Here is a 26,479-nt window from a genome sequence, read left to right on the forward strand (position 1 = left end):
CTCAATGTCAGGGCCAAGACTGATTAGCCAGGCAGGTTTAAATAGCCTGTTGGTAATTGCACATTACCAAAAGCTGACATGAGGTGGAGCCAGAGAGCCTGAGAGAGAAAGCAGAAAACAAAAAGGAATGCATCTACAACTAGAAGCCCTCTGGTGGCCCAGTGGAAAGTCACAAGGATACAACATGGTAGACCAGAGTTCAAGACCCGATGGGGGCAGAAATGCTGGGAGAGCAGCGGTGATGCCATGCGATTAGGGTTTATTATTGGTTTGAGCAAAAACTCATGTCTTGAAAAAAAGCTTATGGATAAGCTGAAGCATCGACTATATACATACATATGTACAATATATCCACAAACCCCCAGCTAATATAGGTCTATTATTCATGTACAAGTTTCACTATTTTATTGTAACAAGAGTTTGAGTTGATACTGTTTAAAGGGATCATTTACATTACACCTTTGCTGTAGATGTGTCAGGGTACCAGGAACCAGGGCCGGCCCTAGCCATTGCGGGGCCAAGGCAGGATGACAAAATGGGGCCCCTTTTTTCTCCGCCCCCAACCCCACCCAATATCTGCCCCAACCCGCCCACAACCCCGCCCAATCTCCGCCCCAACCCCGCCCCACAGCTTTTATAATGAAAAAAAAAAATCATTTTAAGATAATGCACAACATTTTATATATAAAAAAACATAAATCCACTAATGTGGAACACTATAACATTGTATATATGGCAATATACCATTTGTACTATTGGAACAACTGTTTATGTATATAATGAATAATTATGTTGATAATTAGGAACAGTTGAGTTGAACTGGGCCTTATTTTTATGTGTTTTCTTATGATAACAAGAACATTAGAGATGCCAGGGCCGGCCCTAGCAAGTGCAGGCCCCTAGGCAGATTGACAGCCCGGGGCATTTACCCAGAACAAAAAAATACTTAAAAGAAATGGGGCAATGCACTGTACCACACAGATATAATACACAGAGAGATATTTATATACACATACATCCACACACTCAGACACATACACAGGTGTACACAGCCCACACACACACACACACACAGCCCACCCCCCGCCCACACACACACACACACACACAGCCCACACACACACACAGCCCACACAATAAATAAATAAAATAAATGGTGCCCCCAGCAATAAAATTAAGCCCCCAGCCCCCCTGCAATAAAATCAAGCCCCCAGCCCCACTGCAATGATGCCCCCAGCAATAAAATGATGCCCAGCCCCCCTGCAATAAATTATGCCCCCAGCCCCACTGCAATAAATTATTCCCCCAGCCCCACTGCAATGATGCCCCCAGCAATAAAATGATGCCCCATCCCCACTGCAATAAAATGATGCCCCCAGCCCCACTGCAATAAATGATGGCCCCTGCAATAAAATGATGCCCCCAGCCCCCCTGCAATAAATGATACCCCCAGCCGCACTGCAATGATGCCCCCAGCAAGAAAATGATGCCCAGTCCCCCTGCAATAAAATTATGTCCCATTCCCACTGCAATAAATGATGCCCGCAGCAATATAATGAATCCCCCCTGCAATAAAATGATGCCCCAGCCCCCTGCAATAAAATGATTCCCGCAGCCCCACTGCAATGATGCCCCCAGCAATAAAATTATACCCCCAGCCCCCCTGCAATAAATTATGCCCCCAGTCCCCCTGCAATAAATGATTCCTCCAGCCCCACTGCAATGATGCCTCAGCAATAAAATGATGCCCCCAGCTCCCCTGCAATAAAATTATGCCCCAGCTCCCCTGCAATAAAATGATGCCCCCAGCACCACTGCAATAAATTATGCACCCAGCAAAAAAATGATGCCCCCCCTGCAATAAAATGATGCCCAGCCCCCCTGCAATAAAATGATGCCCAGCCCCCCCTGCAATAAGATGATGCCCCTGCAATAAAATTATGCCCCCTGCAATAAAATGCTGCCCCATCCCCACTGCAATAAAATGATGCCCCCTGCAAAAAATGATGCCCCAGCAATAAAATTATGCCCCCAGCCCCACTGCAATAAAATGAAGCCCCTTGCAATAAAATGATGCCCCAGCTCCCCTGCAATAAAATGATGCCCCAGCCCCACTGTAATAAAATGATGCACCCAGCAATAAAATGAAACCCCCAGCCCCCCTGCAATAAAATGATGCCCCAGCCCCACAGCAATAAAATGATGCCCCCAGCCCCACTGCAATAAAATGATGCCCCCAGCAATAAAATGAAGCCCCTTGCAATAAAATGATTCCCCCAGCCCCACTGCAATGATACCCCCAGCAATAAAATGATGCCCAGTCCCCCTGCAATAAAATGATGCCCCTGCAATAAAATTATGCCCCCTGCAATAAATGATTTCCCCAGCCCCACTGCAATGATGCCCCCTGCAATAAAATGATGCCCAGTCCCCCTGCAATAAAATGATTTCCCATCCCCACTGCAATAAAATGATGCCCCATCCCCACTGCAATAAAATGAAGCCCCACTGCAATACAATAATGCCCAGTCCACTGGACCCCTGCAATAAAATGATGCCCCTAGCCCCCCTGCAAAAAAATGATGGCCCAGCTCCCCTGCAATAAAATGATGCCCCCAGCACCCCTACAATAAATTATGCACCCAGCAATAAAATGATGCCCCCAGCTCCACTGCAATAAAATGATGCCCCCAGCCATACAATGAAGCCCCCTGCAATAAAATGAACCCAGCCCCCCTGCAATAAAATTATGCCCCCTGCAATAAATGATTACCCCAGCCTCACTGCAAAGATGCCCCCAGCAATAAAATGCTGCCCCATCCCCACTGCAATAAAATGATGCCCCCTGAATAAAATGATGCCCCAGCCCCCTGCAAAAAATGATGCCCCAGCAATAAAATGATGCCCCCAACCCCACTGCAATAAAATGATGCCCCCAGCCCCACTGCAATAAAATGAAGCCCCTTGCAATAAAATGAAGCCCCTTGCAATAAAATGATGCCCCAGCTCCCCTGCAATAAAATGATGCCCCAGCCCCACTGTAATAAAATGATGCACCCAGCAATAAAATGAAACCCCCAGCCCCACAGCAATAAAATGAAACCCACAGCAATAAAATGATGCCCTCAGCCCCACAGCAATAAAATGATGCCCTCAGCCCCACTGCAATAAAATGATGCCCCCAGCAATAAAATGAAGCCCCTTGCAATAAAATGATTCCCCCAGCCCCACTGCAATGATACCCCCAGCAATAAAATGATGCCCAGTCCCCCTGCAATAAAATGATGCCCTTGCAATAAAATTATGCCCCCATCCCCCTGCAATAAAATGATGCCCCATCCCCACTGCAATAAAATGATGCTCCCAGCAATAAAATGAAGCCCCACTGCAATGCAATAATGCCCAGTCCACTGGACCCCTGCAATAAAATGATGCCCCTAGCCCCCCTGCAATAAAATAATGCCCCAGCTCCCCTGCAATAAAATGATGCCCCCAGCACCCCTACAATAAATGATGCACCCAGCAATAAAATTATGCCCCAGCCCCACTGCAATAAAATGATGCCCACTGCAATAAAATGATGCCCCCAGCCATACAATGAAGACCCCCTGCAATAAAATGATGCCCAGCCCCCTGCAATAAGATGATGGCCCTGCAATAAAATGATGCCCCTAGCCCCCTGCAATAAATGATTACCCCAGCCCCACTGCAATGATGCCCCAGCAATAAAATGATGCCCCATCCCCCCTGCAATAAAATGATGCCCCCTGCAATAAAATGATGCCCCCTGCAAAAAATGATGCCCCAGCAATAAAATGATGCCCCAGCTTCCCTGCAATAAAATGATGCCCCAGCCCCTGCAATAAAATGATGCACCCAGCAATAAAATTAAGCCCCCAGCCCCCCTGCAATAAAATGATGCCCCATCCCCACTGCAATAAAATGATGACCCAGCCCTGCCCCCTGCAATAAAATGATGCCCCCAACAAAAATATGATGCCCCCAACACCGCTGCAATAAATGATGCCCCCAGCCCCACTGCAATAAAATGAAGCCCCCCTGCAATAACAATATGCCCCCAGGCCCCCCTGCAAAAAAATGATGCCCCAGCAATAAAATTATGTCCCACTCCCCTACAATAAAATTATGCCCCCAACAAAAATAATGCTTCCAGCAATAAAATGATTTCCCTAGCCCCCAACAATAAAATTAATCCCCCCTGCAATAAAAGTATGCCCCAGATCCCCTTCAATTGCCCCAGCAATAAAATGAAGCCCCCCTGCAATAACAATATGCCCCCATGCCCCCAGCACAAAAATGATGCCCCAGCAATAAAATTATGTCCCACTCCCTTACAATAAAATTATGCCCCCAACAAAAATATGATGCCCCCAGCAATAAAATGATTTCCCCAGCCCCCAACAATAAAATTAATCCCCCCTGCAATATAATTATGCCCCAGCTCCCCTTCAATTGCCCCAGCGATAAAATGAAGCCCCCCTGCAATAAAATGCCCAGTCCACCTGCAATAAAATTATACCCCAGCCCCATGCAATAAAATTATGCCCAGGGCCCAGCACACCATAATTAAAATGTGGCACTGCACTAGTCACACTCAGGAATCGGATGTAGTCAGTGAACTACTTCAACTCCAATAACTATCCACCTCCGTCCTGGTCACACTGACACACTACCAATCCCAGCCACTGTTGACACACAGACACAGTGAGGCTCTATACTTACCAAACACCGCAAGCTCCCACAGCAGCAACCCTTCTATTTCCCCACTACTTGTTTTGTTTTACTGCATGATCATTGCTATCATTATTTCTGCTTTCAGCTTTTCTCTGTACAGCAACAACGTTTTACATTTGTAAGAAAAAAACTCTGCTGGCTGTGACTGTCTGCTGCCTCAACCTGCACAGCGCACTGACTGATTTCCGCCCCTCCTCCCCTCTCACTCCTGGGCTAAAATTTGCGCCACCGCGACGCACGCAAAATTTAAAAATATATATTTTTTTTATAATTTTTAAGCCAGTGCGGGGCCCGAGGCGGTCGCCTGTACGCCTTGCCCAAAGGCCAGCACTGCCAGGAACCAGACAGAGACGTGAAAGCTAAATTTATCACACATTTATTAACAAATAACAAAAAATGATGAGTCCAAAAGCCAAATGACAAGCCAGGGGTCAAAGCCAGAAGGGACGTCAAACAAGCCAGGTTATACACAGAGTCGGGAATTCACAGAGAGATCAGAGACAGCGCAAGGGCAATGGCAAACAGGACTGAGACAGTTAAATAGGGAGTGATGACATCATCATTCTGGGAATCTCACTCTGATGATGTTCTCCAGTTTGTCCATAAGAGGAAGCCTGGCAGTAGTGAGCAGCATTACACACTCTGCTACAGGTAAGGAGAAAAGAGAGGTGAGTCAAAAATGGCAGCCAAGATAAAATAAAAAGCAGCAAATAACTATTAAAGTCAGGGTGAAACCCTGACAAGAGGTCAGTACTGTTTTTAACATACTGCCAGTGGTAGAAAACAATCACCTCCCACAGTGTGGTAAAACTCCTTGACGAGACTACCTTCTAACTGAGATTTCATCCCTTTTAGAACATTTCACCTGCAATCTCGAGTGTGATTCTGATACCTTTATGACATAGCGATCATTTTAGCGTTGGGCCTAATCAATTGACTTCCAATTTTCTGAATTTGCAGTCACAGAAGGTGCTCAAAACAAACAGGGCATTTTATTATTGTTTGCCTATAATACATAGAGTAATTTTGTATTTCAACCTTATGTCATTGTAATATATAAATAACAGAAATTTCCCTGAGACTGCAACATTGCGGAAGGTATATTTATACTTTTTAAACCTCACTTTATTAAGAGAGCTCCTCTTATGTTTTTAGTCATGTTATTTGTTTCCGTAAGTTAACTTTCCTATTTCTTCTTTAGATGGAGGTGGTGGAGACTGTATTTTCCATTGCACAAAAGATCTATGCATTGTGTGATCAGGCCACTTCCAACATAGAACAATGTACACGTCTGAAGAAAAGGGTTGAAATATTACTGATACCTGTCGATAAGTTAAAGTCCCAGAACGACAAGTCCAAGGAACTGAAGAAGGTGGGTGGGGAGCTTCAGATGACTTTAAAAAATGCAAAATCCTGGGTCAAAAAGTACTCCAAGCAGGAATGGTGGAAGAAGATACTAAAGGCTAATAAAATTAAAGAAGAATTTGATCTCATTAATGACCGTCTCAGTGATGCTGCAGAAGCCATCTCTTTGCTACTAGCTGTGGAAAAGAGAGAAACATTCCTTAAATATTTTAATGAAAAAAATAGGAAGAAACAAAACCAGGTAGCTTTACAAAAGGACTTTGAAGATCTGAAGCAATATTTGTCATGTAAGTATTTTTTATTTATTTTTTTAAATGCCTGTCGCAAACAAAATGTATGCTTACCTGATAAATAAATTTATTTCATGATGGTGAGTTGCCATGAGATATCACATGTGGGATTACACTCCACTCCATTAGGACTGTACTCTCACCATAATGAAATTAATTTATCAGGTAAATAAAAATTATATTTTCTTTCCAAAGATAGTGAGAGTCTATATCTATAAGACATCACATGTGGGGTCCTATACCCAAGCAGTGAATTCCACAAGACTACCATGAAATAGGGCAGGTATGTTTATAATTAGGCACTGTGGCTGCTGAACTTTCCTGACAAAAGCAGCCTCTGAAGAGGCAAAGAGCTCATCAAAGTGGCAGAATGATGTAAACATATTTAATAGAAGCATCATTCCTGAAGGCCCAATAAGTGACAACTGCTCTAATTATTATTATTATTATTATTAGTTATTTGTAGAGCGCCAATAGATTTCACAGTGCTATAAACATGAGTCTAACGTGCAAGGTTAGAATTATGGGAGACAAATGGATAGAGGGCCTTGCCAAGAGTTGCACTGTTGCAAATTAGCTCTCATGAAGGTGATTTACAAGGCAGCTGGGTTCATAGGCTTACATATGAAGATGGTTCAAGGGGATGACAAAAGGAGGAGAGGAACTAAGATAAGAAATGTTCGTGTATATTGTATGCATCCCTGAACAAAAGAGTATTTAAGGAGCACTTGAAAGTCTGAATTCTAGGGGAGAGTCTTGTGGAGCAAGGCAGAGAGTTCCATAAGATAGGGGACAATTTGGAGAAGTCTTGTAGACGGGAATGTTACGAGATAAAAAGAGAGGAGGAGGTCATAAGCAGAGCGAAGGGGAAGGGAGGAAGAATATCTGGAGACAAGGTCGGTGATATAGGGTGGAGCAGTGTTATTGAGAGCCTTATGTCAGAATCAAGATTTTGGTTTTATTCTGAAGGTTAGAGGAAGCCAATGAAGGGATTAGCAGAGAGTTGCAGCAGATAAGGTGTGACGTGTAAGGAAGATCAGCCTGGCAGAGGCATTTATTATGAATTGTAAGGGAGATAGACGGCAGCTAGTGAGGATGGAGTTGCAATAGTCATGGCGGAAAAGATGAGAAAGTGTATTAAAGTCTTAGTTGTCTTGTGTGAGGAAGTGGCGAATTTTGGAGACTTTTTTTTTTTTTTTTTTTTTTTTTTGCTGAAATAATTTTTATTATTTTCCAGAGAAAGAACAAACAAATACAAACATAAATAAAATAAATATAACATAACATTGCACTGTTATACAAGGTGCATAGTAATATTTTGTAACATTCTGTACATCAAGTCTTTTCGTTACATAATAGTCATTCTTATTACCTATTTCATCTTACTCTATGAATAGAAGTCATAGAATATCTCATATTTGTGGCAGACAACTCCCCTCACTTTGGCTACCTCTGTTTTTTCATATAACATAATATAGGGTTCCCATTCTACGAGGAATTGGTTTTCTCTGTCTAATATCTTAACTGAAAGTGCTGTTCTATGGTATTGGTATTCTAATTTGCGTAATATATGTGTAAAAGAAGGGGGTTCTGACTTCCAGTTTTTGGCAATGCCCAATCTGGTTATAGTGTAGATAATTTCTGTTAATTTTCGGTGGTGTCCAAGAATTTCTTCATTTGGGAAGTGTAGCAATACGTGCTCTGGTTTTAGGTTTATGTCCCTTGATAGAAGTGTACCTATGAATTTCTCGGCTTCCTCCCACATTTTCCTGACTTTAGGACAGCTCCACCACATATGGAGATAAGTGCCTATCTCTCCGCATCCTCTATAACAGCAATTTTTATCCGCACCTTGTGTATTATGAAACCTTGTTGGGTGTAAATTGGAGATTTTTTTTAAGGTGGAGGCGGCAGGAATTGGCCAATGACTGGCTGTGGGGAGTAAAAGAGAGATCTGAGTCAAGTGTGACCGCAAGTCATCAGGGTGTGGGGATGGGGTGATGATGTTCAGAGACTATTACCCCGGATAAAGGTATTGTCGAATGAGAATCTGCCTCACAATTGTTTACTCCTAGGATGTGAATGGCTGAGATCATGCGATGATGATGATGTTCTGCCCACATGAGAATGCTCAACATTTCTTTCATCACAAGGAAACTATTTTTGCCTGAGGTTGGGCCTGAGGTTTGCCTGAGGTTTATTGGTAATCTTGCCTCCCAAAGAGACCATAATCCTTGCTCTCTTAGAACCTCCAGACCACACCCCAACCCTTCAGGCTTGCACCATAATCTACGCTAGCCGAAGAAAGAGGGATTGGTAAGTCTGCTTATTCCAAAGACTGTCTTGTCTTGTGGTCCAACAGGATTTACTGAGACAGATGCTCATAAGCTCTGTTTCACTACTGCAACATCCTTAATTGGAAAAGCCGTAGAGGCCATTTGAGGCAGTGACCATGAGGCCTACAACTTGCTTTGAGCAAGAGAAGGAAGATGATTGAGTTGGAGTTGAGCACAGGCCTGTTGCAGTTTGGATCTGTGCTTTCTCATAGTAACCTATTATAGACCCTAGGAAGGATTCCTGGGTCTGAGAGTCAAGGAGTTCTTTAGTAGGTTGAGAGGGTGCCTCCATCAGAATATTGTCCAGGTATAGAGCTACAGATATTCCCTGAGCTTGCAAATTGTCTCTATTTTGAAAAGTTGAAACTCTCAGAAACCTGTTTAGAGATCTAAAATAGTCTTAAAGGTACCTTCCTTCTATGTTACCAATGAAAAGGATGGAGTAGAACCCCTGGTTTATTTGTGAAACCGGAACAGGAGAGAGTGCTCAGTTGTCGTCAAGTCCTTGACACAAGCCAGAAAGGCTGTGGGCTTCAAGGAATCTTGAGGTAGCAGTCTTCAAAAAAAGCTTATTTTGTACCCCTGAGATATTATCTCCAATACCAAAGTAGGGGACCCCACCTTCCTGCTAACTTTGAGGTGAGAGTCGGATTCTAGTCTCAGGTAATAGAGGGTAAACCAATATATTTTTTTATAAATCAAATATGTAAGACAAATATAAGCACTCAAAATAAGTTCAGGTCCTGCAATAACTAAAACAAATAACATGTCATACCAAAATGTATTAAGGTCTGTATCCCCAGATTACTACAAAAATGGGTTAATGTGTGAACATTTGCAATGTATTATATATATATATACTTACTAACTTTACAGAACTTTTTGTTAACTATTGGTTCCCACAAAGTATCCTGTATTCAAGGTAAAGTGTGTGTGTTTTTTTTAAAGCGGATATTTGTATGGAAATATAATTAAGCCTTCTTTTTTGCATCTTCTTCTGCCCTTTTAAACGAGGGGCATTTCCTCTAACACAAACAAGGTGGAGATTCGGGCCCTATTAGAGTCCCCTCCCCCACGGGTAAACAGTATGTTTAAGTGAAGCGTCAGGTTATTGCTTCTTTAACAATGATCTCCTGAATCTTACAAGCTATGCAAAGAGGGGATTGCCTTCTTTAAATGAGTTATTATACCCCACTATAATTTTCAATCGATCACCATGGTAATAGTGATCACCTGCCACAAGAACACATCTGTGCAGTGTTTGAGGAGGAGAAGGGGTTCTTTTAGAGTCCCTACTCCCATAATAAAAAGACTCTGTTCTACCTAATGTATTTACAGTATAGGGGCAGTGGCTGCAATGGAGCATACAACACTTATACCTCTCACATGAAAGAGGGGACTACCCATATTCAAATGAGGGTAGAGGAGGAAGGGGTCTTATGAATCTTAGATTGTCGAAAGGAGTAAAAAAAAATTGCATCCAGACCTGGTCCAAACAAAATCTTTCCCTGAAAAGTGAGAGATTGGGAGATTGTTCTTAGAGACCATAATGCAAGTCTAGCCAGAACAGCCATAGCAGTGTTTTTTTCCATTAATGCATTTCATTTCCACAGCTGCTTTACGTTTAAATTAAATGCAAGTGGCCATGGATTTCTTCAAGAGCAGCTTACCCCATAAATGAGTTCAGATAGGTTGTCACACCAGATTGCGGAAGCTGCAGAAAAACAAGGTACAAGCAAGATGGAAGGATCTCCTATGAAAGTCCTCATGGTTTCTGTCCATGGGATCTCTGAAGGAGGTGTTATCCTCCAAAGGAATTTGTAGTCCGGCAAGCCAGAGTGGATATTTCTCCATCCACCTTAGGAATAGTGTCTCAGACATTCAAGTTTGCAGAAGAAATAGTGAACATATTTTTAAATGTTGCAGACAGGAATAAAAGGAACACCTGGTTTCTCCTTTTGCATTGTTTTAAAAATGCATGTTATGCTCTTTGATGTCAATAATATATAATAACATTCTCTTGTTATCCTTTTCTGAAGGAACAGCACTGCACTAGTGGTAGCTAGATGAACACATCTAGTCAGCCAATCACAAGAGACAAATTTGTGCAGGCACCAATCAGCAGTTAACTCCCACTAGTGTAGGATATGTGCGTATTCTTTTTCAACAAGGGATACCAAGAGAACAAAGCACTTTAGAAATTAATTTAAAAGTATCTTAAAATAACATGCTCTATCCGAAACATGCAATTTTAATTTTGACTTTCCTATCCCTTTAATTCTAGAGGACACCGTCCTGAATATCTGAGACATATAGGCACACAAACAGTATAAAGGAAGATAAATAGTTAATTCCAGATGGGTAAAACATATATAGTAATAGCACCATGTACAACTGGTATCCCAGTAAGGGTTACCATAATTGCGTACTGTCACTTTAAGGGAATTTTATTGAACTAGCTATTGTAAGCAAAATTAAAATAAGCCCAGGAACTAATATGTTAATATAATGAAATTTGCACCAGGGTTTCTGTGTCCCCTGGCTATGTGAATCATGTGTACGTGTTCATGGTAATAGTACTTACAGTTGCTTCCCATACAAGGGCCTATCTGATGCAGTGCAAGCATGGCCCCAAGGATTTCAGAGGCTTAGCAGATAAATCCAAATTTCACCTTTGAAGGGCTGTTGATCACACAAGGAGGAGCACATTGTAGACTAGGGGACTGGCAGATGCATTTTTCATTTCACCTGGGAGGCCTGTGACATTTCCTAACTGGGTAAAGATTTTAATTCCTGACTCAAAACTCCAGTTTACCCCCTGTGTCCTTCACAGGCAGTTTGTGGAGGAAATAGGTCTTAGATCAGTTAGACAACCCTTCTAGATGAGTAGACAAGCATCCCAGAATTCACCTCACTCCATCTTGGTGACAAAAACTTTACTGAGGGATTATGAGAAAAGGGCAGGGATTAATGCTCTGGGATGTATATTTGTTTTTACCTCCTCTTAGTGGACTGGAGTGTAATCCCACATGTGATGTATCATGAACTAAAAGTTAACCTTAAAGGGACAGTCAAAACCAGAATGTTTGTTGTTTTAAAAGATAGATAATCCCTCTATTACCCATTCCCCAGTTTTGCATAACCAACACAGTTATATTAATATACTTTTTAGCTCTGTGATTACCTTGTATCTAAGTATCTTCTGACAGCCCCCTTATCACATGACATTTTATTTCTTATCTATTGACTTTAATTTTAGCCAATTAGTGCAGTGTCTGCCACAATCCACGGCGTGATCACAATGTTATCTATATGGTTTACCTTAACTAGCTCTCGCCTGTTGTGAAAAGCAAATACAAAAGCATGTAATAAGAGGCGGCCTTCATTCAAGGGTTTAGAAATTATCATATGAGCCTTTATAGGTTTAGCTTTCAACTAATAATACCAAGAGAACAAAGCAAAATTGGTAATAAAAGTAAATTGGAAAGTTGTTTAAAATTACATGCCTCATTTGAAACATGAAAGTTTTTTTTGGACTTGACTGTCCCTTTTTAGTAAAAACAAAAAGCCAGTATAGGAAAGAAACTAGTTTCTGGTAATAGAGGGTAAACCGATATTTTTTTTTATAAATTAAATATGGAAAGACAAATATAAGCACACACAAAATAAGTTTAGGTCCTGCAGTAACTAAAACAAGTAACGTCATACCAAAATGTATTAAGGTCTGTATCCCCAGATTACTACCACAATGGGTTAATGTGTGAACATTTGCAATGTAATAGATATACTTACTAACTTTACAGACCTTTTGTTAAAGGATTACTTTCTGTTATAATTTTTAAGCTAAACAACTAACCATATTAAAGTTAATAAACATTAATTAAAAAATACTGACCTATATTTTCTCCAAAACGAAGTTTCATAACTTTCTATAAGTTATATCTTTTATTCGCCGATGATGTCACTTTATCCTGCCCACTATTTTCAGCACTGCATGTTCAAAATACTTAAACCAATAACTTTGTGTTTAAAGCGCCATTTTGAAACCTAGGTATTGTAAACGGATTGGTACAGAGCAAAGGATACCCACGGAGTGGGTTTGGAAAACAATTAAATTTGCAGACAAGATTTCTGATATACGGTAGAGATATGTTAATGAAATGCTATTGATAAAAAGCGTATTTGGGGTAGTTAGTTAGTAACAGGCATAGAAAATATTTACTTACAGTGGCCCTTTAACTATTGGTTCCCTTAAAGTATCCTGTATTCAAGGTAAAGGGTGTATGTTTTTGGTTTTTTTAAGCAGATAGTTGTATGGAAATATAATTAAAGGGACACTGTACCCAAAAAAATTCTTTCGGGATTCAGATTGAGCATGAAATTTTAAGTAACTTTCTAATTTACTCCTATTATCAAATTTTCTTCATTCTCTTGGTATCTTTATTTGAAATGCAAGAATGTAAGTTTAGATGCCGGCCCATTTTTGGTGAACAACCTGGGTTGTCCTTGCTGATTGGTGGATAAATTCATCCACCAATAAAAAAAGTGCTGTCCAGAGTACTGAAACCAAAAAAAAGCTTAGATGCCTTCTTTTTCAAATAATAATAGCAAGAGAACGAAGAAAAATTGATAATAGGAGTAAATTAGAAAGTTGCTTAAAATTGCATGCTCTTTCTGAATTCCAAAAGAAAAAAATTGGGTTCAGTGTCCCTTTAAGCCTTCTTTTTTGCATCTTCTTCTGCCCTTTCAAACAAGGGACATTTCATCTAACACAAACAAGGTGGAGATTTGGACCCTATTAGAGCCCCCTCCCCCATGGGTTAAACAGTATGTTTAAGTGAAGCAACAGGTTATTGCTTCTTTAACAACGATCGCCTGAATCTTACAGAGGTATGCAAAGAGGGGATTGCCCTCTTTAAATTAGTTATCATACCCCACTATAATTTTTAGTCGATCACCATGGTAATGGTGATCACCTGCCACACAAACACATCTGTGCAGTGTTTGAGGAGGAGAAGGGGCACTTTTAGAGTCCCTACTCCCCACAATAAAAAGAGGGGTATGAGACTCTGTTCTACCTAATGTATTTACAGTATAGGGGCAGTGGCTCCAATGGAGCATACAACACTTATACCTCTCACGTGAAAGAGGGGACTACCCATATTCAAATGAGGGGTCTCATGTCCATTTAGCCAGCAGGTGATTGCCATCAATATAGCAATCACCTGTTTCCTAGATGCCTATTTATAGTACTCTTGGCTATAAAAGTGGTCATAGAACCCCAAACTAAAAACACTACAGTGGGAGAAGTGACCCCTCTTTTGAAAAAGGAAAGGCCTATTTTTCAAAGGAGGGGTCACATGCCCAGGTGGATATCCGCTAATTACCATGACATCAGTTATCACCTGACAAAGCCTTAGGGAACATCAGTGGTGTGAGGTATGCCCTAAGTTGCCCCCCGCACACTTGAAACCCCTTATTTGAAAGTAATGATCTTGCTTTTTTAAGCAAGCCAGCTGATTGGCATACAAAATGACAAATGCCTCACAGGATTTGTTCTATTTTTCTATTATTCTATTTTAATTTTTAAGAGGCCTTTTATTATCTCCTCATCATAGAAATATATCCGCATTTGAGTTAGGCTCCACAATTCAAATAAGGGTTTCCATATACATAATATTTAGGAAGTAATGACTTCCGTGCTGCCATTTACTATGTACAATGGCACAAAAAATGCATATGGTGGCGTTTCCCCATATCGTTGTTTTTCTACAAACTTTATTTTCTAAAAAATGGTTGGTCTTGAAGGGACACTTAACCCACATTTTTTCTTTTGTGATCCAGATAGAGCATGAAATTTTACGCAACTTTCTAATTTACTCCTATTATTACATTTTCTTCATTCTCTTGGCATCTTTATTTGAAATGCAAGAATTTAAGTTTAGATGCTGGCCCTTTTTTGGTGAACAACCTTGGTTGTTCTTGCTGATTGGTGGATAAAATCATCCACCAATAAAAATGTGCTGTCCAGAGTGCTGAACCAAAAAAAAAGCTTAGATGCCTTCTTTTTCAAATAAAGATAGCAAGAGAAAGAAGAAAAATTGATAATAGGAGTAAATTAGAAAGTTGCTTAAAATGTCTAGGCCAAAAAAACCTTTCATGATTCAGATAGAGCATGTAATTTTAAACAATTTTCCAATTTACTTTTATCACCAATTTTTTGGTGATAAATTTCTTTTTTCTCTTGGTATTCTTAGTTGAAAGCTTAACCTAGGAGGTTCATATGCTAATTTCTTAGACCTTGAAGGCCACCTCTTTTCAGAATGCATTTTAAGTTTTTCACCACTAGAGGGTGTTTGTTCATGTATTTCATATAGATAACTTCATGTGCACGAGCACAGTGTTGTCTGGGAGCAGGCACTGATTGGCTAAACTGCAAGTCTGTCAAAAGAACTGAAATAAAGGGGCAGTTTGCAGAGGCTTAGATACAAGATAATCACAGAGGTTAAAAATATATTAATATAACTGTGATGGTTGTGCAAAACTGGGGAATGGGTAATAAAGGGATTATCTATGTTTTAAAACAATAAAAATTCTGGTGTAGACTGTCCCTTTAAGGTATAATTTGTGTGGGTACAGGAAAAAAAAAAAAGTTTAAATGATGTAGAAATACCAACAGCTCCAATACAGTAGAATAATTTTAGTTAGATTTATGTATTTATTTATTGTGCTAGCTCTAGACAATGAGCAAACTACTTTATCTGTGCTAGCTCAATGTACAATGCTCACAAAACTATTGGGAGGCAGAAGAAAAAAAAACTAGCCAAAAAATGCAAGCGTTATGAAAGCACAATTTTAGTGCTACACTGATTCATTTCTGAATGGCTCATAAATACTAATACATATATAAAAATACTTTAATGTCCGTTTTAAAGAGTAATCTGCTTTATTCACTGCTGACAATCAGCTAGATTACGAGTTTTGTGTTATGACTGAAAAAGCATTGTTATGGTTCATAACGCTGCTTTTTCCCTAACGCCGCTATTACAAGTCTTGTAGGTATAAGTGTAGTACCGCACACCTTTTTGGCCGTCATGCAACGTCAGTACCGCACTTTTTAAAAAGTCCTTTTTCAATGGGACTTGCATAGTGCCGGTATTACGAGTTTGCCTGGGAGGCCAAAAAGTGCGTGGTACACCCTATAACCGACAAGATCTGTACCGCCATCTAAAGTCAGTAGTTATGAGTTTACGTTACAAAGCTGTAGCATAAAACTCATAACTAAAGTGTTAAAAAGTACACTAATACCCGTAAACTACCTATTAACCCCTAAACCGAGGCCCTCCCGCATTGCAAACACTAAAATAAAATTATTAACCCCTAATCTGCTGCTCCGGACACCGCCGCCACTAAATAAAATTATTAACCCCTATTCCACCACTCCCCGACATTGTTGCCACTATAATAAACATATTAACCCCTAAACCGCCGCCCTCCCGCATCGCAAACACTACTTAAATATTATTAACCCCTAATCTGCTGTCCGCCCACACCGCCGCCATAATAAACCTATTAACCACTAAACCGCAAGCTCCCCACAATGAAATATACTAAAATAAATTATTAACCCCTAAACCTCTGACCTCCCACATCACTACATAAATATATTAACCCCTAACGTAACCCTAAGCATAAGTCTAACCCTAACACCCCCTAACTTAAATCTAATTACAATAAATCTAAATAAACCTTACAATTATTAACTAAATAATTCCTATTTAAAACTAAATACATACTTGCCTGTACAAAAAACCTAAGCGAGCTACAATATAAGTAATAGTTATATTGTAGTTATCTTAGGTTTTATTTTTATTTCACAGGTAAGTTTGTATTTATTTTAACTAGGTAGACTAGTTAGTAAATAGTTATTAACTATTTACTAACTACCTAGTTAAAATAAATACAAATTTACCTGTAAAATAAACCTAACCTTACAATCAAATTAAATACATTAAATTAATCAAATACAATTATCTAAATTACAAAAAAAAACACTAAATTACACAAAATAAAAAACGAAATGATCAAATAAAAAAAAAAATTACTCCTAATCTAATAGCCCTATCAAAGTAAAAAAGCCCCCCCCCCCAAATAATAACACCCCCGAAGAAATCAGCTTTTTTACCTGGCAATAAAAATGACAAACACCCCTCCAACAGTAAAACCCACCAGCCACCCAACCAAAGCCCCCCAAATAAAGCTCTATCTAAATAAACCTAAGCTAACCATTGCCCTGAAAAGGGCATTTGGATGGGCATTGCCCTCAAAAGGGCATTTAGCTCTTTTACGGTGCCCAAACCCTAAGCTAAAAATAAAACTCACCCAATAAACCTTTAAAAAAACCTAACACTAACCCCCGACGATCCACTTACAGTTTTCGAAGACCGGACATCCATCCTCATCGAAGCCGGCAGAAGTCTTCATCCAGACGGTATCTTCTATCTTCATCCGACGCGGAGTGGGTCCATCTTCAAGACAGCCGGTGCAGAGCATCCTCTTTTTCCGATCGTCGCTGGAAAATTAAGTTCACTTTAAGTGACGTCATCCAAGATGGCATCCCTTACATTATGATTGGCTGATAGAATTCTATCTGCCAATAGGAATTAAAGGGGAAAAAATCCTATTGGCTGATCCAATCAGCCAATAGGATTGAGCTTTAATCCTATTGGCTGATCAAATCAGCCAATAGGATTAAAGCTCAATCCTTTTGGCTGATCCAATCAGCCAATAGGATTTTTTCCCCTTTAATTTCCCTATATTGCTGAAAACTCGTAATCTAGCTGAGTGTGGTTTGAGTGCAAATTGCAGGCCTAAGAATGCTGCAGTTTACTTGACCATGTTACCAAGTAATTGCATAGCTAGATCAGTGCATAAGTTAATTTTATATCATGTGGTCCAGCTTCCCAAAGCTAATTAGATAAGAGTCTCTTCAAGGGATTGTTTTGCTTTGAGATAGCTGCACCCTGAACATGGATTTCTTTTTAATGTGTTTCCAATGATTGTTTATGCCAGATGTAGAGTATTTATGATAAATTGCTCTTTTAGCTTTATTCTTGTATTTTAAAAAGTCTGGTTTTACTAATTGAAACCACCACACATTGTTCTCAAGACCATTCCCTTTTTCAAATGGGTTAAGGTAGTAGGAAGAGCATTAGTGTTTATCTAATATTATTCTCTACAAAAAAAAGGCTGCTGAGTAGGTACTACAGTTTTCATTATGGGTGGTGTTTTTAATGAACAAAAACAATTTCAGTTGTAAGAGTAAACCTAAAGGAGCAGCTGGTAGAACAAATTAAGGGGGGGAAAATGCATACAGTGCTGATATATACTATACATACTTGCATCCTTTAACTATAATACGTTTATAAGTGTTCATAATCTATGTAAGACAGATGCTAAATATGCAGCTTTTCTACTAAGGCTACTTTATGGGAACTATATACATATGCTTACTCTCATTAAATAACACAGGGATGAGATGCTTAATTAGTTGAATTAATATCCTGTAATGCTATGGAGAATTCAAGAGTCAGGTCTAAAGTATTTTTTTGGCTTTTTTGTTTTGTTTACTACAGCTGAGATTAAACCGCTGGCTGACAGAGTGGATCACTTGAATGACGGAATACAGGACATTCTCAAAAGGGTCGATAAACTAAGAGTTTGCTGTAAGTCCATCTTGCAAAATTCATTCAAAGAACAATGTATGCAAGCAACTGATTATAGTTAATGTATTCATTGGGCTGATAGGAAAACCCTTTTAAATGGGCTGGGTTTTCTCTCCTACTGACAGGTTGCTTTTTGACACAATCTGTAAACATCGAATTCTAGCAATTTAAAAAAAAAATACAGGTAGTCCTCAGTTTACGCCGGGGTTAGGTTCCAGAAGGAATGGTTGTAAATCGAAACCGTTATAAATTGAAACCCAGTTTATAATGTAAGTCAATGGGAAGTGAGGGAGTTAGGTTCCAGGCCCCTCTCAATATTGTCATAAGTAACACCTAATACATTATTTTTAAAGCTTTGAAATGAAATAAAATAGATTGTATCATCATCAAACTAAGTTTAATGAACAAAAACATTTGCTAACAGCACCTAATGAAATTATCACACAAACACAGACTGTATCATCATCCATCTAAGTTTAATGAACAAAAACATTTGCTAAACAGCACCTAATAACATAATTATACAACAGGCTGTATCATCATCAAACTAAGTTTAATGAACAAAAACGTTTTTTTACTTGCCTTTGTCTGCAAACAGTTCTCTGCATTGAGTCTGCAGCTAAGGGAAGTGGCTGCTAGATCTTGTTCCTTTGAAAGCTGATCCATTGATCACGTCTGGCTTGCTTGGCTTTGCATCTCTTTGCTGCAACACAAGCAGACAGCTCCACCTACTGGCTATTTTAATGAATGCACTGCTTCTCAATGCTTTTCAATAGCAGTCAATGCTTTTCAATAGCAGTCACATGACTGAAAAAAAGGGTGTTATTCTGAAACTGTGCAAATTGAACCATCGTAAACTGAGGGCCACCTGTACAATATTCTTTTCACATAATGCAGTTACTACAGATTAGTAGAGTAGCTCATGTGAATCCAGGGTCCTGCTGGCAATTGGGATAAGTGGGTCACTTTCTTTCTAGGGCAGTCCTTTTATTACTGTCGAAAATAAGCTTGAAAGCATTGTATTATGTGTTTGCCAGTTGTGGGGCTTAATGTTTTTGTTGAGCCTTAGCCTTAGCATTATTATTATTATATTTTTATTTATTTTTTTTTTATTTATTTTTTTACATATATATGCATTTATTTATTTATTTTTAATATTCAGTTCAGCGCACTCCTTGGGAAAACACCTCAGTGATAAATCCATCAGATATGAAGCGCGGAGAGCTGTTGATAGAGAAACCAGGTCACAATACATACAAAGGAGAATACCATAGGACCCCAGTGGCTATAAAAGTACTAAAGGGTGATCTGGTCCAAGATGATGCGTGAGTCTCTAAAATTGTGTTTTTTTTTTTTGTTTTTTTTTCTTTTAATAAACCACCTTTCTCTAGACCTGAGGTAACCTGACTTTACATGTGAAAGACTTTTTACCACATTTTAAAAATACTTTTCAAATTAAAATTTGTGCACCATAATTATACTTAACAAATAAGCAATTGTATAGCAAGATATGTACCATTGTTTTTTCTTGAGAAGTACAAATATTTGTTTTCTAATAATGTATATAAAAATGTCAGTATTATGTACATCAAGATATATATATATATATATATATATATATATATATATATATATATATATATATATATCTATATATATATATATATCTATCTATATATATATATATATATATATATATATATATATATATATCTATCTATATATATATATATATATATAAAATACCCCTCTGGTTTAGTCACCTAAAGAATTAAATATGAAGAACAAGAGGGCAAAGTATAAAAGGTCTGGTAAACACATAATTATCCATGGGCCTTAGGCCGGGCAAGCTTGGTGTAAATAATATAACATAAAAATATATTTTCCATTTTAATATAAGGAGAGTCCATGGCTTCATTCTTTACTGTTAGGAAATACTGAACCTGGCCACCAGGAGGAGGCAAAGACACCCCAGCCAAAGGCTTAAATACCTCTCCCACTTCCACCATCCCCCAGTCATTCTTTGCCTTCCGTCACAGGAGGATGGCAGAGAAGTGTCAGAAGATTTCGGAGTAGTTCCTTAGGAAGGGTATCTGCCCTTCAATATGGGACTGGAGGCTGACAAGACTACTTAAAAGTAGTCTTGTCAGCCTCTCAGAGCATTGACAAAAGTTAGAGTCTGGAGATGCAGGGAGAGTCTTTCTGCGAACCCATCCAGACTGCCTGCTAACAGCTCCTAAGCAATCAGTGTTGACGAGTTTCACTGCCTGCTTGTTTTCTCACTCAAGTCCATGTCAGGAGCAATGCTACAAGACTGTCACACTTGAGGGGCTGTCTTTCTGTTCCACAGCATGGATTCTGGTAAGATCGCTTCAATTTTTACATATGTTAAAAACGCTAGAAGAAAGGGTCACCGTCTGGTTCCTTTTATCTTAATAGAATCATGGGTTAATATCTCCTGAGGGGGATTATTGAACAGTGGGGATTAATCAAATGTGATGCTTTGATTTTATTCTGCTTATGTGTGAGATTTTATTGGGCTCATAGGCTGTTTGTGGCTGGAACGCAGAGGTTTTTACTTTCACTTTGAGTGCTGCGCAGCTTGTAGCTTGGCGCGCTTTTTCTCATAGCAGGGGCCGTCCTGCCTTGCGCACCATGTGACCGGGAGTGGTTTCATTTCCTCTTTCCTGACCGAGTTGGTTGTCAGAGAAGACACTATTTCTATGCATTATCTGGGTCTAGGAGGTGGTGAATGCCCTAGCTATTGGGGTATAAAGGTGCCATTTTTTGAGAAACAAAGATTGTTTGTTTTCTGTGTCCTGCTGTCATTACCTTAAGCTATGGAAGATTCTGAGATATTAGAGGGTACTCCCTCTATTCCAAATAGTAATACCTGTTTATATTGTGAGGATGCCTTGGTATGCCCACCCTCTCAACTATGTTCCACATGCCTTAACAACATTATTCAGTCAAAGAAGGTTAACCCTTTTAGTACTACTGAGCCGTCTACCTCTGAGGACTCGCCGTCCCGTGAGGTGCATACCTAACATTCATCTCCTTCTACACACGCAGCTTCCCATAACACGCTTAATCCTCCATCTGGAGGGGACCTTTTTACCATCAGATTTTACTGCACAGTTAAAAATGGCGGTGTCTGAGGCCCTCAGTGCTTTACCTCGCCCTGCTAAACGCAAGTGAAAGGTTAAACATAGCTCTACTGCCCTGGGGTCATCATGTAATTTATTGGATTTCTCTGCTCTGTCTCAGTTATTCGAGGATGAGTCGCACTCTGAGGCTTCAGAGGGTGAACTTTCTGCCTCTAAGCCTCCTGCTGTGGAGGAACCAGCCTTTAGATTTAAGATTGAACACTTACGTTTTCTTCTAAAGGAAGTCCTGTCTACATTAGAGGTTCCAGAGGCCAAGCTGCCTGATAAACCTTTGATTCCTAAATTAGACAGAGTTTACGAGGACAGGGTAGTGCCTTTAACTTTTCCTGCGCCTGTAAAGATGGCAATCATTATTAACGAATTGGACAGAATTGAATATTCCCTTTTCCCTTTCGTCTTCCTTTACAAAATGATTCCCGGTCCCAGACTCTCAATTTGAGTTGTGGGGTTCCGTCCCTAAGGTGCAAGGCGCTATCTCCATGGTTGCCAAACGTACTACTATCCCGCTTGAGGATAGCTTGTCATTCAGAGAGCTGATGGATAAGAAGATGGAAACTCTTCTAAGAAAGATGTTTCAACATACGGGATATTTATTTCAACTGGCAGCGGCCGTTGCCGTAGTTGCTGGAGCAGCTACCTACTAGTGAGAGTGAGAGGTGGAGGGTCCCCCTCGACTATATCCAGGAAAGAATTAAGGCCTTGAGAATTGCTAATTCTTTTATCTGTGATGCAAACATGCAGATTATTTGCCTAAATGCTAAGGCTTCTGGCTTTTCGGTTCAGGCCCGTCGGGCGCTCTGGCTGAAGTCCTGGTTTGTGGATATAACTTCTAAGTCCAGACTTCTTTCTCTCCTCTTTAAGGGAAAGATTTTATTTGGTCCAGGCCTGGACTCAATTATCTCCATGGTTACAGGGGGCAAGGGTGCCTTCCTACTGCAAGATAAAAAGAACAAGTTGAAGGGACAAGTTTTCTAATTTTCGTTCCTTTCGTTCTGATAAATCCCAACGACAGCAACCCTCCGCTAAGCCCGAGCAAACCAAGAGTACTTGGATGCCAGCTCAGTCCTGGAATAAATCCAAGCAGAGCAAGAAACCCACTGAAACTAAATCGGCATGAAGGGGCGGCCCCCGATCCGGCACTGGATCGTATAGGGGGCAGCCTGTCGGTCTTTTCAGATGCTTGGTTCAGGGATGTGCAGGATCCATGGGTCCTGGAGGTCATAGCTCAGGGATACAAGATAGGTTTCAAGTCTCATCCACTCAAGGGCAGATTTCTCCTCTCAAGCCTGTCTTCCAGACCAGAAAAGAGGGAAGTCTTTCTGGGGTGCGTGTGGGATCTGTCCTCCTTAGGGGTCATTGTCCCGGTATCTCAAACCAGAAAGAGGTTTGGGATACTATTCAAACCTTTTCGTGGTCCCAAAGAATGAGGGAACTTTCTGGACCTAAAGTGCTTAAACAAATTTCTAAATGTCTCCTCTTTCAAGATGGAGACGATAAGGTCCATCCTTTCCTTAGTTCAGGAAGGACAGTTCATGACCACTATAGATCTGAAGGATACTTACCTTCATGTTCCAATCCACAAGGATCACTTCCATTTCCTAAAGTTTGCGTTCCTGGACCAGCACTTCCAGTTTATTGCACTTCATTTGGTCTAGCTACTGCTCCATTGCCAGAACCCGGTGTATAGCAGTAGCTCCCTACTTGGACGATATTCTGGTACAAGCACCATATTTTCATCTGGTGGAAGGCCATTTGGAATCTCTTCTCTCTTTTCTTCGATCTCATGGATGAAATATAAACTTAGAAAAAGAGTTCTCTTATTCCAAGCACCAGGGTGGAATTGCTGGGTACTATAATAGACTCCATATCCATGAGAATATTTCTAACTGACCAGAGTCCCTTCTGACCAAGAAGGCACAGGGCCTGTGGACTCAGGAGGAATGCTCCCTCCCAATCAACATTCTGGAACTTCAGGCAATCTTCAATGCTCTGAAGGCTTGGCCCCTTCTGGGTTTGTCCCAGTTTATCAGATTCCTATCAAACAATATAATTTTGGTGGCTTACGTCAACCATCAGGGTGGAACGAGAAGCTCACTGGCGATAAGGGAAGTATCTCGGATTCTGGAGTGGGTGGAGGCCCACAGCTGTTTGCTGTCAGCGATCCACATTCCGGGTGTGGACAACTGGGAAGCGGATTATCTCAGCGCATCTATTATAAGGTGTGGAGAACCTACTTATTTTGGTGTGAAGAGCGTGGATTTTCCTGGTATAAAGTTAAGGTTGCCAGGATCCTGTCGTTTCTCCAGGATGGACTGGAGAAGGGCCTTTCTGCCAGTTCCCTGAGGGGACAGATTTCGGCCCTGTCTGTTTTACTGCACAAGAGGCTCTCATAGCTTCCAGATGTACAGTCCTTTGTTAAGGCTCTGACTAGGATCAGACCTGTGTTTAGATCTAAGGCTCCTCCTTGGAGTCTAAATCATGTTCTTAAGGTTTTGCAACGGGCTCTGTTTGAGCCTATGCATGAAATTGACATTAAATTGTTATCCTGGAAGGTTCTTTTTCTACTGGCTATTGCTTCTGCGCGCAGAGTATCTGAGATTGCTACCTTGCAATGTGAACCTCCTTATCTGGTGTTCCATTATGATAAGGCTGTCCTAACTACTAAGTTAGGTTTTCTTGTTAAGGTCATGTCATACCACAACATCAATCAAGAGATTGTGGTTCATTCCTTGTGTCCCAACCCTTTTTCTTCGAAGGAACGTTTGCTTCATAATTTGGACGTGGTTCGCGCCTTGAAGTTCTATCTTTAGGCTACTAAGGATTTTAGACAAACTTCTTCCTTGTTTGTAGTCTATTCTGGGAAGTGTAAGGGTCAGAAGGTCTCTTTGACTTCCTTATCTCTTTGCTTATGAGTCAGCGGGACACAAAACCTCCTCAGATAATTATGGCTCATTCTACTAGAGCAGTGGCTTCCTCTTGGGCCTTTAAGAATGAGACCTCTATGGATCAGATTTGTAAGGCGGCTACCTGGTCCTCCTTACATACTTTTTCTAAATTTTTCAAGTTTGATGTTTTTGCTTCGGCTGAAGTAGCTTTCGGGAGAAAGGTTTTGCAGGCTATGGTGCCCTCAGATTTGGGTCCGCCTCTCTTTTTGTCCCTCCCGTTATTATTCAGTGTCCTCAAGAGCTTGGGTATAAGTTTCCTAAAAGTAAGGAATGATGTTGTGGACTCTCCTTATATTAAGAAGGAAAACATAAATTATGCTTACCAGAAAATTTAATTTCCTTCAGTATAAGGAAAGTCCACTGCCCCCGCCCGTGTTCTCTGCTGGGTGGCCTCTAAATTTTGTTTTCTTCTGGCACCATTTATACCCTGATATTTCTCCTACTGTTCATTGTTCCCTCTGCAGAATGACTGGGGGGTGGGGGAAGTGAGAGAGGTATTTAAGCCTTTGGCTGGGGTGTCTTTGCCTCCTCCTGGGGGCCAGGTTCAGTATTTCCCAACAGTAAGGAATGATGCCATGGACTCTCCTTATACAAAAGGAAATTAAATTACCTGGTAAGCATAATTTATGTTTTTCATTAGCACTTTTAAGAAACAAATAAGATTTTAGCCAAGATTGGGCTCCTTTCAAAAAATATAGTATATTGTGTATGAAAAAAATGAGCCCTGAGCCTCCTAGCTCACTAGCTATTTTAACCTACTCTAGTTTGTATATCACACATTGATCCTTAAACAATAAATAATCAGTCAGAAATCTCCTTTCGTTTGTATGATGATTAGTCCATAGAAAATCCTTAACATGTGGGATATAATTCTCGCCACTAGGAGGAGGCCAAGAACCCACACAAGCTTTAATCCCTCCCACCTCCCATCTCTCCTCCGTTTGTTCTTGGCTTCCCAGCATTGAGGTTGAAGATAGGTGTTCCGGCTACTTGTTTATGTATGAAGTTCAGACTAATGTGAGACCCATTATCCCAAGGAAGTATCATTTAAGAAGATTCAAGCAAAGGACTGCAAGCACTATTATTGATGCAGGTACATAGGAGTATCTCCCTATGGGATTTCAGCCTTCATCACTCTCAGATATGATGGGGACATGTCCCTTAGCTGCCTCATGGGGGATCAAAGGTATTTCCTCTCTTATCCTCTGCTGTATCTGTATAGCACTGGATGGGCTCTCTACTGAATGCAGCTTTTCCTTCAGCTTTTTAGTTCAGTGGAGTGGGTGCCATTAAGGTAAGTACAGATAACTCACAAAGCCCACAGGCTATTAGCAGGTACATCTTTACATGTGTAGCATAGCCAGGGGACCCTTCAATTTTCACACAGACACAATTCCTTTATGCTGATCTGTTATATGCCTCTTAACTAAATAATGTAGTCTGATATGCATTACATTTTCTCAAGAGGTGTTTTGGTGCTTAGCAACTGTGCACAGGGCCGTTTCTAGGGGCAGGCAGACTGGGCAGTGGCCCGGGGCGCAATAGGGAGCAGTGGGGAGCACTTTTAAAGTGGCAGTGTGTTAAATTGGCAGTGCTTGCTTGCTTGATAAACTACTGGTAATATATGTATATATATATATATATATATATATATATATATATATATATATAGGGTGACCATATTACCACTTTAAAAAGGGACAGATATGAAAAATACATATGTAAGGGCTATTTTCAAGGTTGTTTAAAGAAATGTTTTGTATAAGAACCCTGCCATGTTTTTTTCATATATGTCCCTTTTTAAAGCAGCAATATGGTCAGTGTATATATATATATATATATATATATATATATATATATATACTGTGATGTTATTGGCTGCATTGGATGTCAATC

The 26,479-nt window shown here is 40.2% G+C and overlaps 1 protein-coding gene across 2 annotated transcripts in view; it reads left to right on the forward strand.

Annotated features, from left to right (window-relative positions):
- Positions 1–5,956: 5,956 nt before the first annotated feature.
- The window catches only part of LOC128649094 (mixed lineage kinase domain-like protein), a 92,817-nt gene continuing 72,294 nt past the window's right edge, over positions 5,957–26,479 (forward strand). For both annotated transcript variants that reach the window (XM_053702162.1, XM_053702171.1), the window contains exons 1-3: positions 5,957–6,407; positions 18,382–18,471; positions 19,634–19,796. In XM_053702162.1, the coding sequence (XP_053558137.1) occupies positions 5,957–6,407; positions 18,382–18,471; positions 19,634–19,796 (704 nt within the window). The remainder of the gene's footprint in view (positions 6,408–18,381; positions 18,472–19,633; positions 19,797–26,479) is intronic.

The sequence above is a fragment of the Bombina bombina genome, chromosome 1, assembly GCF_027579735.1.
Source record: "Bombina bombina isolate aBomBom1 chromosome 1, aBomBom1.pri, whole genome shotgun sequence".
In the NCBI taxonomy this organism is placed as follows: Eukaryota; Metazoa; Chordata; class Amphibia; order Anura; family Bombinatoridae; genus Bombina; species Bombina bombina.